At 40.2% G+C, this 12000-nt stretch overlaps 1 protein-coding gene across 1 annotated transcript; it reads right to left on the reverse strand.

The window, feature by feature from the left end:
• Window positions 1–3431: 3431 nt before the first annotated feature.
• Window positions 3432–3786, reverse strand: LOC148032028 (early nodulin-93-like). The gene has a single exon (XM_087684021.1). It carries the CDS (start codon window positions 3755–3757, stop codon window positions 3482–3484), a length of 276 nt encoding a protein of 91 aa, XP_087540147.1. The 5' UTR covers window positions 3758–3786; the 3' UTR covers window positions 3432–3481.
• Window positions 3787–12000: the final 8214 nt, after the last annotated feature.

Genomic DNA, 12000 nt, shown 5'->3' on the forward strand with positions numbered 1-12000 from the left:
AAGAGAAAGGAAAGATTGCCATAAATTGTATTCTTATTGAAAAGAAGAGTGAGGAAAATAAAATAGTTGATGTGATGCTTGCAAGCAAAAGGAGGAGATATGTAGAGAGAGAGGAATGTAAAACTAGTGAGGTTGGTGAGGAAAGAGGGAGAAAGATTTAAAAAAGTAGAGATAAAGGAGAAGAATGAAGGAGAAAAAAAAGAGAAAATCTATGAAATATCATTTGGATTGTTGAGCTTGAGGAATTTTAGTGAGAGGAATGTAAAACTAGTGAGGTTGGTGAGGAAAGAGGGAGAAAGATTAAAAAAAGTAGAGATAAAGGAGAAGAATGAAGGAGAAAAAAAAGAGAAAACCTATGAAATATCATTTGGATTGTTGAGCTTGAGGAATTTTAGTATGAGTAGGCTTTTTGATCTACAAGGGGAGTTCATTCTTATTAAAAGGAAAATTTGGGGACAAAGGAGAAGCTAAATTAGTAGTTAAAAATTCATTTTTGATGTATTATAGGCTCGTATTGAAAACAATAACAAGCATCATCAAGTGGGATTGTGGTTTATGATCCATAAGAAAATTTGATAAGAAAGGAAACTAATAAACTTGAGGTAACTAGTAACAATGAAGTTGAATCTGTAACTTTGCATGCAACTATCTCACTTTATCAAAGTATGGGAATTCAAAGATTGAGGATTAGATGTGATACTCTACTTCTACTAAAGCAAATTCTTGGAGTTTGGCACTAAAGAATCCCAAACTTAAGAAAATATATAATACAATCAAGAGAGATTTAAATCATTATGAAGGTTGAAGTTTGAAATATATAGTCAAAGAAGAAAATTAGGAAGCTCATAATGGTACCCAAGCTACAATTTCTTAAGTGTTTGCAATTAGAGCAAATTATCCTTTGTATAGAGGAAGAGAAACTCAAGTTGGAAGAGGAATTTCTTTTGAGTAGAGAGATACCAACTAGTGTTCCTAAAGGAAAAAAGTATGGGTTCTTGAGAAGGGTTGGAAGGTATACATTAGTGAATGACTTTTTTTTCACAAGGGGTGGATTTGATTTGAAGAGGAGTGCCATGGAAAGAGGAAATATATCAAACCCGTGAAAGTAACCATGAGGGACCTTGTGGAAGACATTATGCTTGCAAAATTATACTCCAAAAAGTCTATATGTGGCCAAGTTTGCATAAGGATATAAATCATTGGTGTAGATCATGTCATAAATGCCAAAAAATGACCAAAAAATTTTAAAACAAAAAAATAAGAAAGATAATTATTGCTTATGATATTTTTGAAAAATGAAAAATTGATGTCATTGGTCGTTTACCTCATACTTCAAGAGGAGAGATTTATATTTTAATTGCAGTCGATTACCTTTCTCGTTGAGTAAAAGCCAAAGCAGTTAAGAACATCACAGCTACTAATGGGGAAAAATTTATATATGATTGTATAAGTGGTAAGTTTGGGACACCTTTAGAAAACTTATCAGATAGAGGATCTAGTTTCAAAGGAGATTCAATAGATTATCTTTGTGAGAAAATGAAGATAACAAAACGATTTGCTTCACTTTATTACCCTCAATGTAATGGTTTGAATAAGTGTTTCAATGTGAGTAAGTTAGGATATTGTCAAAAATGCCTAGAGACTCTCCGTAAATGTGGGATATTGAGCTTTTGAGTGCATTATGAGCTAGCTGTTTATCCAAGAAAGATACTATTGAGTTTTCTTTGTGTAAGATGGTTTATGGAAGAGAAGCTTTATTACATATAGAAGTAGAAATATTTGTTTTGAGGATGCTAGAAAAATTGAGTGAGGGTGAGGATAAAGATGATTTAAAAGAGAGATTGTTGCAATTATAAGAAGCACAATTCAAATGTAAATTCTAGACTAAGAAAACTCTAGACTAAACAAATTGGATCACAATTTTCAAAAGAAATTCTAGACTAAACAAGAAGGACGATTTAGAGTAATTGAAAAATGCAAAATTAATACTTATGCATTGGAAGATTTAGATGGAAAAGCATATAAATATATTATCAATGGGTATAGATTAAAGAAGCATGTATCAAGATTGATGACAATTAAATTGGAAGAGTAGATTGGACATATATACAAGAAGAGCAAAAGAATGAGAAAAGTGAATGGATGATAGATGTAGCATCACTTTATGAAGGCTCCTATTGCATATGAATTCTTATAGACAAGGAAAAGTATTAAATATGTTACAAGTTTTTACGTAAGCTATAACTCCTTAGTAAAACATCAAGTAGGTTGGACTTTTGGTGTATAGTCGTTTGTGTGATTGTTTTTTTTTTGTTGTTTTTAAGTTATATTTTTTGTGTTTAATTAGGCTAGAAAATGTTTTTAATCATTTTTAAAGATTTTTTGTGCTTGAAAACTAGTCAGTCTTGGTTGAGATTGGTATTTTTTGGACAGATTGAAGCTGGATTTTGATTGTAGTTGTTGGACATCCTAAATCAAGCATATTTCATTACTGATATCTTTGCACATAATAGGTATTATGAGTTTACGAGCACTTCACATTGCACTTGTCGAATTCATTACACTTGAGAGTTCTCTTGAAAATTTTCAATTACTTCCATGCCATGGATTGGGATATTGCACTTATTGTGCACACATTGTTTTTTGTACGCTGTCAAAGAGATCGTGCAAGAGCTGCAGAACACGGGGTTCAAGGTACAGCAATGGAAGAGTCTAACAAGAAGAACTCAAATTTTTGATGTCAAAGTTCACTATATTGCTTGTCAAATGAGTTACAAGAAATTCATGTTCAGGATAATCCGAAGTATCTCATAAACTGTTTACATTCAGGTGTATGATGACAGTTGCAGTAGGAAGGGAAACACTCTTCACATCAGCATGTTCATTTCGTAACTTGGCAGTTACTAGTTCAGCAGAGAATTTCAGAAACTCCAAAAGAACATCTCTATAATGAGGTCAAGTCCATCTTTATTTGCTGAAAAGATATCAGCAAGTCTTTACAACTTCCATCTTTTGTTGATTGGATTCATGGCTAAAAAAAAAGAGGACAGTGTCACTTGTATATTTTGACCAGCTGTCAGTCTGATTCTGTGAAGGACTACATGAAGAGGGACTTTGGCAAGTTGCTTCCGCTCCTTGAAAGGGTACCAACTCATGAGGGAAATGATGCCAAGAACATAGCCACAGTTCTAAATTTTGGTTCGAACAAGTACAGCACCAAGTAAAGCCTTGCACGTGGTCGTTCAGCTGTAGTATGCCATGCTTGAAGATGAAAACTCTGTCGAGAGGATTGCTGAGAATGGGAACTGGGTTACTGAAATTTCAGCCTAAACAGAGCCTTTGGGATACTTGCAACATGGAAGTTGGTTGCATCATGCGATAAAAAAAAACTGTGAGCTCATTCAGATTTGCTATCCAAGGAAAGACCTTTCTCAATGTCATGCAGCATTCAAAGAGTTAAGGATCACACAAAGCAGAAAATCTAAGCATCCCTGTTTCCTGCAGCAGCACATTCAGCTTTGATCCTTTCACACGAAGTCATCCGAGCACACTCCAAAATAGTTCTATCAGAAACAATGAAGTATGTAGCAATTGTAGCTCCACAGATGATTAATGCTTGGCCAGTGTAATTCAGATGTGCCTTTGCCCAAGGTAGCGTTCGTACAGCAACAAGAGTGGGTATTGCCGTAATAACAAATGCTTTTAGTGCAGCTTTGGCACCTTCCCTAGCACCTTCGTCTGCACAGTTCCGGGCCATGGCCACACGCTGTTCCAAGATGGCATCAATAGCAGCTTTATCGATGGGGGGGCTCGCTAGGCATGATGGATGAGCTCCCAGTTCAACTGCTGTACCTCATCTTCTCCCACTTACGGCAACAGGTCGCAGACCTCAATGTCATCTCCCAAGTCAGTCGCTGCTTCTACGACCTCGAGCGGCAGCATCGACATGCCCTCAAGGTTGGTTGCGGCCTCCATCCATTCGAATCTGCATTGTCCTCTTTTTGCACCCGATTCCCATACCTCTCGAAGATTGAAATCGTGTATGCTGGTTGGATGTCGAAGTTGGGGAAGCAAAACTGAGTGCAGGCAATTGGAAATTCGAGTCAGCAGTCCTTCACTGAGGAGATCATTGCGTGTGCATGGAAGTCGCCATCAATGCCTTGAAGCTCTCGGAGTTTATGACGCCGCCTTAGGATGAAAACAGAAGGCATCAGATAGTGCTCTTTGTCTCCTGTGTCCAGAACTTCAGGGCTCCAGATTTTGCAGAAGCGCTATGGCATTTCAGAGCAATGAGTCGTCCTTTCTCTTGAATGTCCAGTTTCTGAGAAGGAAGAACCACCTGTAAGGGGGATGATCTGTGTGGTCAAATCCCTGACATTCGTAATTTGCCGACAATCTCTCCCTGAATAGATTCATGACAGCTCTCTCTGTTTCTAATCCAGGCGCAGCCCGCTATTCATAGCCTTTCAAAAATATCCCCCCCTTTTTCTCAAAATAGGCAAAAAGGCCCAACAAATTTAGTTGTTCCTATTAGCAAGGTGATCCACGTAATTCTCATCATTCATGTCATGGTCATTTGGGGATGTAAGATTTGCTTAAGTTCCAAAAATCCTTAGACAAACTACACAATTTCACCATCATCTCCATCTTCAATATCAACTTCGATGTTCCCATGTTTTTGCGGGTCTCCATCACTAAAGCACATCTTGTTTGTTTTGGGGATTTGAAGTTTGTCCAGCGCTTTACTTAGAATTCATCATTGAAATTGACAGCTTAATAATATTCTTTGGCATCAGTTTTTCATATTTTTATTGAAACACGCGCAATAAGATAACACAGATGCACAACAAAAATGGAGGTGTTTACGACTCGGATGCGCAGCAACACGACATCCACCCCCTCTAAACCTGCGCATCCTCCGGATGTGCCAACTATCCAGGATCATTCAAGTCCACAAACAGGTCAAGTCCATCTTCTGATTCTAGTAGACCTGTTTTTCCATCGGCTTCATCATCTATGTCTTCTGTCTCATCAGCTTGTCTTTCTCCTATCTGCTCTTCTTCTGTCAATGTTTCAAGTGCATATTCTTCATCTTCTCTTCTCTTGAAAATCTTGACTCATTTTCCAGCAATAGGCACCCTCAATACTGTTCCATCTAATTCAGCCAGCTCATAAGTACCATTGTCAAAAACCTTTTTCACTTCATACGGTCCAAACCATCTTTGAACCATTTTTCTCATGCTACTATGCTGATTTTCTAGACTATTGTCGTAGACTAGAATCCAATCCCCTTCTTTTATGGCTCTAGGCCTCAAGCGATGCCTTAAATCAAACCTGTCCTTATTTCTGAGACAGGCTGCCTTCAAACGGTCAACGGCTAGCTGCACATCTTCTGTCCTTCTCTCTAGTTGACGAATCCGAAGGGCTAACAGCTCTTCCCTTGATAAATTCTCATGCCACGGAAGAACACTCCAAGTGAGAGCACAAATTTCAGTAGGCACGACAGGTTTTTGCCCATACATCAACTCCGCAGGCATGTATCCAGTAGTCACACTATGTGTAGAGCGATCAGCCCACAATGCAAAAGGTAGTAATCTCGGCCAATCTCCAATCCGACCTCTACAAGCTTTTGCCAATGCTTTAACTATTGGCGGATGTCCTCTTTCACTTTTGCCATTTCCCTCTGGATTATAGGCAGTAGTAAGAGCCAATTTAATCCCAAGCCGTGAGAAGAATTCTCTAGCTTCATCAGCATCTAGCTCTCCACGATCAGCTGTAATCTTGCCTATACATCCATACCTGCAAAATATTTCTTCCAACAAGAATTTACATACTGTAGTGGTGGTCTTCGTCCGCAACGGTCTACCTTCAACATAGTTTGTAAGATCCTCCCTAGCCAAGACAAGATATCTCATCTTCCAAAGTCCCACTGGCAAAGTAACCAAGTCTACCACCCACTTGTAATGCATACATAGTGGATAAGTCGGATGCAGCTCATCACGATGTCGCACTAAAGAGTAAAGCTGGCAGTCCTTGCAAGTCTCCACAAAGTGAGAAACATCTTTATACATCCCTTTCCACCAGTATCTTTCTTTGATTTTCTCATAGGTAGCCCACACACCTCTATGTCCTGCCCATGAGCTCTCATGAAACTCTCGCATAATCTGTATTTGCATCGCTACATCACAAACTACTCTCAAGGGCAAGCCTCCTCTCTTTCTTGGATGCTTCCAAAGAAAACCATCTTTCAAGAAATACCCATAAGCCTTCCTTCTGATTTTCTTGAATTCATCATCTGTCCAATCAGCTCTTCGAGTCAATGAACTTAGATATTGTCCAATTTGTAGCCATTCATCAACATAAAGTTCTTCAATAAAGGCTTCAACAGTAGATGCATGACAATCATGAATAAGGACAGAAGCAGCAAACTCTGTCTCATCGTCTTCTGCAAGCATTGACTCCTCATCCTCATATCTCGCTCTAGAAAGCATGTCAGCAACTGGATTATCTTTCCCTGCTATGTGTCTAAATTCTGGATTCATTGATTTGATATAGGCAATCCACCGAAGCATCGCTATATCTGGAGTCGAGCAACTAGTAATCATGCCAAACAAAGGCAAACAATCTGTTTCCACAATAACTGAAGCTCCAATAAAATATCCTTTGTCACACTTCAGTGCAGTGACTACTCCCCACAACTCTCTTTTGATCTGCGGATATCTCCTTTGTCGCTCATTAAGAACTTTAGCTCCAAAGTGGATAGCATACCTATTTCCATCAGCATCATCCTGTCCCACAGCCCAACCTATACCAATAGGGCTAGTATCAACTGTCAACATGATCGGCCGTCCACACTGATAATCCGCCTTGCATAGAGTAGGAGCTGATTGCAACAGCTTCTTGAGCTTACGCATGGCTTTTGAATGCTTCTCATTCCAATGAAAATTTTGTCCCTTTCGAAGCAGCTGATGGAGAACATCTGCAATATGAGCAAAATGAGGAATCCAAATCATGTAAAATACATAAGCTCCCACAAATCTCCGCACCTCTGAAGTAGTCGAGCAATACTCTGCAATCCTGTTTATGGCATCCACCTTTGCAGGTGAAGGCTTTCTGCCATAATATCCAACCATATGCCCAACTATGATGACTTCATTAACAGCAAAGACAGATTTCAGCCCTGAAAGTGTCAAATTTACCTCCTCTAATCGTGTCAATATTTGTTCACAAGCATTCAAGTGATCAGCCACAAACTGTCTACATCCACGCAAATCAAGACTTTCATTATTTTCTTCTTCTCCACAACCCTTAATAGGCACATCATCTAGAAAAGGCATGGTATACTACGGAATATAGTCTCGAAGAACTCTATGCATAGCATTCATCATATGAGCAACTGAGTTTGTAGCACCTTGAGGCAAGGTACACATCCTCACAAGACCAATAGGTGTTCGCATAGTAGTAATATCCCTGCTTTCCAAGGCAAGCTGAAACTGATCATAACCTGAATACAAGTCACCTAGTGAATAGATGGCTCGTCCTGCAAAAGCCTCAGCAAATTCATCCACAACTGGACCTGTTCCCACATTCCTGATTGTCACTTTGTTCACGGGCTGCATATCCTGAATAAATCTCAAAGTACCATTCTTCTTTGGTACAGTAAACCACCTGTTAGAATAAGGTGCAGAAGAGGGTTCCAAAATCCCCATTTTAATCTTCTCATTCAGCAACTCTATCAGCTTTGGCAAGTGTGCTTTAGGCACAGGTATAGGACGTATATTCCATGGTACATGAGGAACAGTGAAGATGACCATGGGTGCAACCAATTCGGGACTAATGCAGCCAATTTCATGTGAAAAGAAAGCAAATGCCTTACCATGACGTCCAAGCATCTCTCTAAAACATTCTTTTTCCACTGGAAGCAAAAAATCATCATTTCCAATCTTCAATTCTGCAAGAGTTTCAGCTGTAAACTTATGTCCAATATTTGCAGGATCCCTCAACATAGGCTGCTTCATAGCTTTTTCAATCTGCTCATCACTATCAGAAGGAAGCGGGCCTGCAACCGGCTTAACCTTCTTATCAACTGTTTTATATTTTGTGTCAACCTTGGCATCATTCAGGCACTCTTTCCTTTGCTGCAATTTCTGCAAATTTTCAGCATCTTTCAACTCTGTTGGCTGAAAAATTTCAGCCTTTAGCTCTATGGACTGCATGGGTGCAGTCTGAAACTCTGTATGCAGAAATTTTTCTGCATTCAACTCTGTTGGCTGAATGAATTTAGCCCTCGGCTCTATGGACTGCATAGATGCATCCTGAAACTCTGTATGCAGAAATTTTTCTGCATTCAACTCTGTTGGCTGAATGGATTCAGCCCTCTGCAGTTCTATTAGCTGATCAAGATTAGCCATAAATTCAGTTTGCTGAGTTTTCTCAGCCTCTAACTCTGTTTGCAGCATAAAACCAGAAATTTCCTGAAACATATCCAAGGTTTGCACAGGTATGATCTTTGAACCCTTGCATACATCAGTTTTCAGCATTGCTCTCATCTCAAACAATGTATCTACATAAGACATCCCTTCATACAATCCATCCACATGCTCTTCTACTTGCAAAATACCTGCATTCTTCAACTCTTTCTCCTTACGACCAATGTACTGCCTGGCAGCTCTAGGCAAATCTGAAATTTTCTGATAACTCACTGAACTATCTGAAGAAAAACCAACAAAATTATTAGAGAAAGACTGGCTGCCAGGAGGCGAGATCTCCTCTTTTCTCCGCTCCGTACCACTGGCGTCTCGCAAGACATCGGTACCTAATGAAAATCCAACTCCTTCGCAGGTAGTGGTGCCTCACGCAAGGAGTCCCTGTTTCTCGGATGATTTACCCCAACAGTCATAAACTGAACAGCTCGCATACCATCTTTACAGCGTATCCGCGCATAAGCTGACCCATCATACATCACTTTTGTTTCCATTCTTGCTTCTGTAATGAAAGGCTGTCCAAGAATAATCGGATAAGAGCATGAATCCTGAACAAAGCAATGATAATCCTCTTCAACATTACCAATAGAAATTCTGATACTCGGACAAGCAGCATACATATCACCAGAAGTATTATTGGCGGCTCTCATGCGCCAGCCATGCTCTGCATCCATAGGCCACTTGCCACTCTCATAAACACCTCGAGCAATAAGATTAATCTCAGAACCATGATCAACTAAAGCAATCAAGGGAATTTGTTTCTCTCCAATCCTTACCACTGTCTCAGTGGTTGCTCTAGCCCAATGACTTCGTGAAAAATGGCTGCGAGGAATAAGAATAGGGGTCTCATCATCTTCATACTGCATAGGCTGCACTATTTTCTCCAATTGTGGATTAACAGAAGCATTCTCAACCATCACTGCATCATCATGCTCTTTCCCAAGAGCTCCATGCCACACTCCCTGTAAAGCAGGTCCTTCCATCGCATGTCGTTTCCTCCGCAAAAGATCCTGCATCTGATCCTGTATTTCTCTTCTAGCAATCCCAAGAGCCTCTCCAACAGTAAAAGTGACTTCACTATTTAAAATTCTTTCATGAAAAATCTTACTCATATCCGTTTGCATATCAAGGTCTGACAAGAGCTTGAATCCTGGCTCTTTTCTTGGTTGCCTCTTTTCTTTCTGCTTGTCTCCCATTGGTTGATCAGAACCTGTTTGAGCTGGAGAATTTGGCATAGGTGGAGCTGTAACAGGTGGTGAAACAAAGTCACCCCCTCTAGTCTTTTTGGAGGAGCTAGGACCCTCCTCATCTCTTCTTCTCTTTTCTTCAACCATGGCATCTAAACCCTGCGTTTTAGCCATATAAGCAAAAATAGAATACTTGTCAACAGGAGAATCCCATCCTGTTTCTCCTCGGATGCTAGAGCCCACACAAGTCATAGTAGAAGTTTGAACTTTCCCTCTTCTCGCTATCTCCAAGGCTGAAGACCATAAAGCAGAGTCTCCATCAGATTTCTGCTCAAGCTGGACTCCAAAAGCTGAAGCATCTCCTCTAACATTCACATAAGCTGATCGCGCAGCCATATCATCAACAAGCTTCTTCATACCTCCCTTACCAAAGTTCGTGTCAAGAGGAGCGCCAGTCTCTGTCAGCCATATCTTCCCATCTTGTCCCCAGAACACTACATTCTTCTTATGTGCTTCCTGAAAAGCATCACAATCTCTGCAATGTTGGTGCTCTGTACTATCACACCAAATACATCGTCGCCCTTTTCTTTGACCAGCTGGAAAAGCAGTCACTGGAGCAGGTGCTACAGCAGGTACTGACATAAGTTGCTCCTTTAACTTACCAACTTCAGCTTTGACTGCTTCAATTGTCAAATCCGCCAAGCCTTTAATAACATCATCTACAGATAAGGGCACTGGAGCAGCAGGAACTGGTGGATTCATAACAGGAGGAGTAGGCTTAGGCAAAGAGGCAGCAGGGGTAGAAGAAGAAGTCTCCAAGGATTTTTCAGGAACTGATCCTGTATTTCGATGCAATCTGACTCTCCTGCGCTGCTTCTTGACAAGAGCATTCACAGCATCAATGACATGTCTCCACTCAGTCTTTAAACCTGAATCAGTAGCTTGATCTTCCAAAAGATCATCCAACTTTTCCTGTAAATCAGCATCTGCAGCTTGCAAAAAGAACTCCACTTTCTGCATCTCCAAAGCTTGCTGTTCAGTCCCATCCAATTGATCATAACGGCTTTCAAACTCTCGCAGAAGAGCAGTAACGGAAAGTCCCTTATTAGGCATAGAAACCCATGCTAAAAAATTCCTGTGATTCATAAGACCTGTATCCTCCAGGAAATATTCATCTTTTAATGCCTTTTTAAATTCAGCCCAACCTGCATGTGCCTCTTGAATTTCTGCAATTCGACCTTCAAGAGCGCGCACCACGATCCGCAAGAAGTAGCGGCTCCAAACATCTTGAGAAACCCCAAAAAACTTCATCTTTTCTTCATACAAATGCAGGTAAGTTGACACTTGCTGGCCATTAAACTGCTTCATCTCCTGTTGGACAGCTTTCAAGGCATCCATAGCATCACTGTCTCGTTTTGCATGAACTTGCTGCTGCATATACATGGTAAATGACTGAAACAGGTTCTTCATAACATTATCATCTGTCATCTCTTCTTGCGAGTCTCCCATCTTTCTGATGACGCAGCACTTTCACGTCGGGTTCACCAGAAATGTCAAAGAGATCGTGCAAGAGCTGCAAAACACGGGGTTCAAGGTACAGCAATGGAAGAGTCTAACAAGAAGAACTCAAATTTTTGATGTCAAAGTTCACTATATTGCTTGTCAAATGAGTTACAAGAAATTCATGTTCAGGATAATCCGAAGTATCTCATAAACTGTTTACATTCAGGTGTATGATGACAGTTGCAGTAGGAAGGGAAACACTCTTCACATCAGCATGTTCATTTCGTAACTTGGCAGTTACTAGTTCAGCAGAGAATTTCAGAAACTCCAAAAGAACATCTCTATAATGAGGTCAAGTCCATCTTTATTTGCTGAAAAGATATCAGCAAGTCTTTACAACTTCCATCTTTTGTTGATTGGATTCATGGCTAAAAAAAAGAGGACAGTGTCACTTGTATATTTTGACCAGCTGTCAGTCTGATTCTGTGAAGGACTACACGAAGAGGGACTTTGGCAAGTTGCTTCCGCTCCTTGAAAGGGTACCAACTCATGAGGGAAATGATGCCCAGAACATAGCCACAGCTCAAAATTTTGGTTCGAACAAGTACAGCACCAAGTAAAGCCTTGCACGTGGTCGTTCAGCTGTAGTATGCCATGCTTGAAGATGAAAACTCTGTCGAGAGGATTGCTGAGAATGGGAACTGGGTTACTGAAATTTCAGCCTAAACAGAGCCTTTGGGATACTTGCAACATGGAAGTTGGTTGCATCATGCGATAAAAAAAAACTGTGAGCTCATTCAGATTTGCTATCCAAGGAAAGACCTTTC

Source organism: Lygodium microphyllum, chromosome 8, assembly GCF_053477565.2.
Source record: "Lygodium microphyllum isolate KBCC chromosome 8, Lygodium_microphyllum_v1.1.10, whole genome shotgun sequence".
In the NCBI taxonomy this organism is placed as follows: Eukaryota; Viridiplantae; Streptophyta; class Polypodiopsida; order Schizaeales; family Lygodiaceae; genus Lygodium; species Lygodium microphyllum.

Coding starts and splice junctions, on each gene's coding strand:
- LOC148032028 (XM_087684021.1), bottom strand. CDS start 3,757: ATGGCCCGGAACTGTGCAGACGAAGGTGCTAGGGAAGGTGCCAAAGCT.